At 36.3% G+C, this 6,959-nt stretch overlaps 1 protein-coding gene across 1 annotated transcript; it reads right to left on the reverse strand.

Annotated features, from left to right (window-relative positions):
• Positions 1–383: 383 nt before the first annotated feature.
• On the reverse strand, positions 384–5,785 carry TIP1 (Ankyrin repeat family protein with DHHC zinc finger domain-containing protein). Its single transcript, XM_089615166.1, has 13 exons — positions 5,233–5,785; positions 4,549–4,689; positions 4,244–4,356; positions 3,881–3,960; positions 3,614–3,777; positions 3,024–3,162; positions 2,810–2,909; positions 2,543–2,600; positions 2,268–2,345; positions 2,015–2,113; positions 1,532–1,610; positions 1,316–1,464; positions 384–1,028 (listed from the first exon to the last, which is right to left on the reverse strand). Exons 1-13 carry the CDS (start codon positions 5,476–5,478, stop codon positions 615–617), a joined length of 1,860 nt encoding a protein of 619 aa, XP_089471292.1. The 5' UTR covers positions 5,479–5,785; the 3' UTR covers positions 384–614.
• Positions 5,786–6,959: the final 1,174 nt, after the last annotated feature.

Here is a 6,959-nt window from a genome sequence, read left to right on the forward strand (position 1 = left end):
CTAAGGTGTGCTGTATCTCTAATAAACCGCGGCACAACATAAAAACTGCAATGTTCCATGCTAACTATGAGTATTACGTGGTTTTCTCCAAGTTCTATTGTTTCTCACTAACAACTTGAGCATCCTCACGGTATGCAAGAAACACGGTTTTTAATCATTGGTCTTAAATAATGTGAATAACACGTAATATCTAGGTTTAAAAAATAAGACGTTAGAAAAGAAAAAAAAAATATTATATATATGACCGTTTCAAATATTACAATATTTTTTAAAATAAATAAATAGTATAAACTATAAAGTTTTAAAAATAATAGAAAGGATGTAAAGTGACTAAAAGACTGCGTTTAAGACCACCCAACTAAACATTATCCACATGCTAAAAGGAAGAGATAAAAGTGTATTCATTAATCAATAATTATCACTATATTTTCCGTCATTGTATTCTGAACCCGACACACTTGGCCTGTAACATTCCTAAACGAATAAAAATCTACCTAAGAGCACAAAAATAAAATAATTTACGAAAATTTTGTATTAAAAAAATATAATTAAAAAAATAAGTAAATGCATATTATAATACAATAAATACTCAAAAACTCGTTACATAATGCCCATTACGAAGCTGCAATGGATCGATTACTGCCTTGGCCGAGACCGAGACCAAGGCCTATTGGCGCGCTATCGGCTTTGGATTTCGAGTGGTTATTGTGGCTGCAATGCGCGGAATGAACATGACCATGTTGCACTTTTGTGCCATTCGAGTTGTTGATGTCGACAGCGACGTGGTGAGAGTGGGCGTTCCCGTTCTGCATAGTTGGGTTCGTCGGAATGTTCATCATTCGAATACCCTCCGAATCGGCTGATAGTTCGACGAACTCGACATCCTCATTTTGGCCGTTGACCAAGAAATCCGAACAGTTCTTCTTGAGGCCGTGATCGTACGGGTTTCTGAATCGACCGGTCGGGCCTCTCAGGTAGCCGTAACGCGTGGCGTTCGCCATTTCATTTGTCGTTATGTTCCGTGATATCTACGCGAGATTAGACACAGAAACACGTCAAATATTCTAGAGAATTATTATTATGTAATTTCCCATTTAGTAGACTTGATGGCCGCGAGGGTTTCATTTCATCAATTAAATAATTATGTAACTAAATTGAGTGATTTTAGGAATTTATGAGTTGTTTTGCTAGTTCCTAATAAATCCCGAACTATGATTATGTCTAAATCATCGTGACATATCGATAAAGATGAAGCAGCAAAAAGGAGTGAAGAAGAGACGCGTATAAATCAGCATTTGTTAAGAACTAAATTTACCTGAGATGCTTGTATAATGGTGAAGAAGAAAACGCCGAAGAAGAGGAAAAAATCAACAATTAAAAATGACATGGCACCGATGTGATGAGTGCCGACATAATTGATCCACGTTCCGAAAGTAGACGGAGCAAACGGATCACTCCAAATTCCTTTAAGAAGATAAATTTTATGATCAGAATCTTCCAAAATAGTGTCAGGCCAATAAGAAGAACTTACTTGAAAGAGCAACTCCTCCCGTGACCATCATTGCCAATACTTCCAGAACAAGAAAAATAAAGAACTCCCATTTGTTTTTCTGCATCATGTTACAAAAAAAAAAAAAAAAATTAGATTTTGCTATACTCTCGCGTTTATATAAAGAATTTCAAGTAAGCAGAGAGGTATTGACAACTCCAAGTAAGTAAAAACTTCATGGATATTGCAACCATCATCAAGATGGGATCGTCATACTCAAGCAAGTTTAAAAGTCGGAGAAATGGGGAGCAAGCTTGATGAAGATATAGAGACTTGATACTAAAGCCTAAAAGTAGATTATGGTCCTAGATTAAGCTTTATTCGCTGATTGAACTGCCCATTCATAATCACAGCACTGTCATCATCGCTAGTAACCCCAATCTTGACAAAGGCAACATTGATGAAATTGGTTGGCCAAGGGCATATATTTATATGGAATTTCACATGAACAATGCAAATACCCACCTTGCCAATGCAATTGGAAACCCAAGGGCAATGATGGTCAAACTGTTCAACACAACGGCCACACATAGAACAATGCTTTGCGCGAAGTGGCCTGACAATCTAACGAAAAGAAAAAGGAAAAATATAACATATTAAAGCAAATCTGAAAAGATAAGGGATATCATTAGTTTTCTTTTTCTTAAGAAAAAGGATTATTAATACATTACACAAATATCAACATCATATAACATTATAATTTGGAAGTACACAAGACCTTGCATGTTGCACAGAGCTGTGACCAATTCCCAGCTAGCAGGGCCGGGTTATTTATTTCAACCTTTAAAAGAGGTTCCTAATGGACGGATACACCAAAAACAAAATATCAATGTATGTTAAAAAAAAATAGCTTCATACACTGATTAACACACATTCAGAATTAGACTTGACTGGAAGAATATTCAACAGTACAGCATTAAAATTTAAAATCACCATTAAAAATACTCTACAGGAAAGAATTGAAAATGAAGTAACAAAGATAATGGGACTTACGTCATCTTTCATATTCTCAGTATCACGGATATTCATTTGGATGTAACCTGGATCCTTACTACAATCAGGAAAAAGAAACAAACTCGGCAAGTTATATTAGGAAAAAGAAACAACTGAGCACCATGAATTATAAAGAAATCGAGAGATATGTACCACTACGTGTGAGCATATTCAAAAGACATAATTAACCCTCAGAACAAGTTTTGGTCTAACTGAAGTTATCAACATAAATGACCAACACTATAAACAACTCGGGGATATTCCTACCTGGCACACCGGTACAGCATGACTAATCCAGAAGTAGCCAGGAAAACTCCCAACCAAGCAACAAAACCTGCTCCAGCTGTTAATTTGGGAAGATTTGAAGCTGCCATCCAAAAGGAGAGAGAGAGAGAGAGAGAGAGAGAGAGAGAGAGAGGCATTAATATATGTAGCCACACAGCGTGAGAATGAAGTTGTGAACAAAGAGCAATGTAGCTACCTATGATGACAGAATGTGTATAGGTCACCAGTAAAATGAATATCATACACCAAAGGATTGGTGCGAGTCCTAGTTTTGAAATTTTCCCAAGACGAGTGTTCCCATCGCAACGCTTGTCAAGTAGCATTCTCGCATTCCCCTGTATAACAATAGTAGTCAGGAGACTAGTTTTCATTTCCCACTCATTAATAAACTTCAAAAGACCTGTAGGAAGATGTAAAATCCTCGCAGAAAATGAAGGGAAAAAAGCATATCGAAGAGCTTAAATGTAAGTCAATCTTCAATGCGCACTTTCAACCATACCTTGCCGGCTTCTGCATTAACCACTTACAGAAAGGAAAGGAAGGGGAAAAAAAAGGCACTATACATATTGAAGGAAGTAAACACCAACTATGAGAACCTTCTTAATAGCTAGCAATCACTATTAATCTAGAGTCAGACTGTCAAATATTTGTTTAGAAGAAGTGCACATTCCTCGGGAAAGATAATAACAAAATATGTGAAACAACCAAAGTTCCAGAACCATTCCACACACATTTAAACTGACATTACAAACCAATTGAAAAGTGGTTTGGTTATGGAACACGTACTAGGAAAAAAGCAACGTGTCTATGGTTCTTATCAGAAGCAAGCTGTGCTGGAGTAAGACCAGTTTTATCTGTAAGCATCAAGTCCTCTTTCTTGCCAGCCTGTACTAAAACCGTGCATGCCTCTAAGTTACCCCTTATAGCAGCCCAGTGCAAAGGAGTACAACCTAAAGTTGATGAAAGAAACAAAAAAAAAAAATGAGACTTATGGTTAACACTCAGTCCCTAAGCAGATTTTCCACCATGTTTCCAAGAACAGAAAGCACTTACCTTCTTTATCTTGGCGTCCTCTGTGTGCGTCAAGAAACAACAGAAGACGTATGGAATCAGCAAAGCCCTTGTACGCAGCCCTATATCCGATAACAAAGAAGAGTAACAAAATCATGCAGTTGCCAATTGCAGCTAAAAATTAAAAAATTTATGATAAAAAAAAAATCCCCAAGCTTCAGTTTTTTTTTTTTTCCCTTTCTTCGTAAGCGCTAAGTAATAGTCTCCATTAATAAAACTTATGTCAGGTGTACACAAGCAAAGATACAAGTTATGTAGCCAACAAGATAATAGCAACTGTCATAATGCAATGAAGGCAAAGATGCGATTGAGCATCCATTAGTTTATGGTATATCAATCAAGTACCAGTGTAAAGGGGTTCTTCCATCATTATCAGGAGTGTCAGGGTCCGCATTCCATTTTGAAACAATGTGATAAAGAAAAGCAGTCTGGCCATATTGAGCTGCAACATGTGTTGCCTGTGATCAACAAAAAAAAAACCACGATGCACACCACAGATCAGCTAACCACTGATGAATTATGGACTAGGACTACAGTGACGTGTTTATATTGTTGTCCTTAGTTTCATATTTGCAGTTACAAGGGTCGTCATAAAAGTTCAACATGTGATGTTGCTCAGTTCCATTGGAAAGAAAGCGCAATGAACCAACCTGATAGCCATGCATATCAGAAGCATTGATCCGAGCACCCTCTCGAAGTAGAAGCTCCGCAACTGCAATGGCACCTCGGACTGCACTCCAATGCAGAGCAGCCTGCCCCGTATGGTCTGTCGCATTTACATCCCCTCCGTGCTGTTGTTGAGCCGTATTTATATAACAAAACCATTGATAAGCAATCAAAAGCCAAATCAACTTAAACAACCCAGATTAAAGGATATAACAAATTAATATTGACTATAACACGTCCATAGCAAAGCGATATAAGAGCTTGGTCAACATACCACTACACAGACTTCAAGATCTTCTCAAAATCAATTATTCACTACCATTTCTAACTTCAGACGGTCAAAGTGCCCGAGATGAGCTTGATAATATCACCCAGACAAAACTTATTAAAGCTCCGAGCAAAATTACTCAACTCAGCTCGACCCAAAAAGACACCCAATCCCCTAATACTTAAGATCAATACACAAATAGAAATCCAAAACTGAACTAATGCGAAAAACAGATACGAGCTTGGCCGATTCTGGAGCACATAAAAATTCAAAACCATCCCAAACATTACAAAACCAAGCCCATTTCTAACTTCAAGCACAGCAAATAAATCACCAAATCCCAAATCTTGTATACAAATTCGAACCCTGCGAAAGCAGACAACGCTCCATAACCACTGACCTCGATGATGTACTGAGCCGCAGCAGTGCGGTTATTAAGCGCGGCCCACTGTAGCGCGTGGTAGCCATTGCCGTCGGGCTCGGTAACAGAGCAACCCTCGGTTTCCACAAGCCTCTGAAGCTTCTCCAGATCTCCGTACGCCGAAGCGGTGTACACATCGTTCCTTAAGCTCTCCTCTCCTTCTCCGGCGACGGAGCTACTCGCCGGAGCTCCGGCATCGTCCACGACCTCGATCTCCGACGACATCGCGGCAGTTTCAGAGAGGCAACCGTGTCATTCGAAGAGCAAAGTGTCGGAATCCGAGAGAGAGTCTGAAATCGATTCGGAGATGGCTAGGGTTTGGTTCTGAGGAAGAGAGCGAGATTGGGTTGGGATTGATTGAAAACGATTGAGTTTTGGTTGCGCCGAACGTGTTTGACTTTTTTGTATTGTAGACACAATTCACGCCAAGAAACTGTCCGAGTGGCTCTTCTATGCACAAATGAAATTGAATGGAATGTACATTAATCTATCATATTCTTCATTTAATTCGTTGAAAGTTTTTCTTTTTCCTATGGCTTTTTGTTTTTATTTTTTTTATTTCGATCCAATCTGATCTATAGTCTATACAATGCTAATAGTGCACATTTGGTCAAAGTTTGAGGTAGCTGGAAATTTGTTTTGTCTAACTCTTCAATATTTTTTAGGTCTTGCTAGGTCTTTGCTAAAAGAACAAACGTTAGGTGAGTTCATAATTTGTTTTAAACTTGTTCTATTAGGAAAATAGACAATTTAAACGTTCGACATTGCTAAATAATCAACGTTTGTAAATCTTAGATAAATAGTCATTTTTATGTATTTACAAACGTAAATCTTAGATAAATAGTCACCACCACGTCATTATTTACGGTTATTTACCTAAGATTTACCAAACGCTGGTTATTTAGCAATGTCAAACGTTTAAATATGCTATTTTCCTAATTTTTTGTTTAAATTTAGTAGACGTTTTTCCTTTAGTACTACATGAATTTGAACGAATGTTTAAAAAAATATATATTAAAATTAAAAAAAAAATTAAGAGTGCATGTGTAAAACAATTTGGAGACAAATACGAAAAATCATATCATTTTAAGCTATAAACATAAATTAAAATAATGATAAAATTATAATTTTTAAAATTTCAGAGAGACATATCTCCACCATTCGATCTCAATAGCCTGAACAATTAGTATTTTATGTTATTTTTTAAAATCATAACTTACATATTTTTCTATATTTGTTCTTTTTTTTTTGTTGGTATTTTCATGGGGCCCGACATTTTCATTTTCATAATTTGCATATGATTTATTGATCAATGCAATTTCAAATTAAGTGTAATTGTCGCTGGCCATAATTTTTCTGCCTGAAGGATATATAAATTTAAAAATTGGGACCGAAATTCAAATGTGAAATTTGCTTTTTATAAAATTTAATTCTACCTCTGATAAAAAAATTAAAAAATAAAAATTAATTCTACCAAGACTTCTTTTTTTTTTTTTTTTTTTTTTTTGCACGGTAGTTTGCAAACGCATTTAGATTTGTCCACATAATTAGTCCCATTAAATAGAAGTGTAGTACTCAAAATAATTAATCAGCATAATTGTACATATATCTTAGGTAAAAAAAAAGGTAAAAAAAAAAAATTAATGTAATTAATAAAATAGTCAAGTTCATTATGCCAGATCAAAGGTTGAATATCCATTATTGTT

Source organism: Urtica dioica, chromosome 5 (assembly GCF_054948205.1).
Source record: "Urtica dioica subsp. dioica isolate 48M chromosome 5, U.dioica_male_clone48M_v1_H2, whole genome shotgun sequence".
In the NCBI taxonomy this organism is placed as follows: Eukaryota; Viridiplantae; Streptophyta; class Magnoliopsida; order Rosales; family Urticaceae; genus Urtica; species Urtica dioica.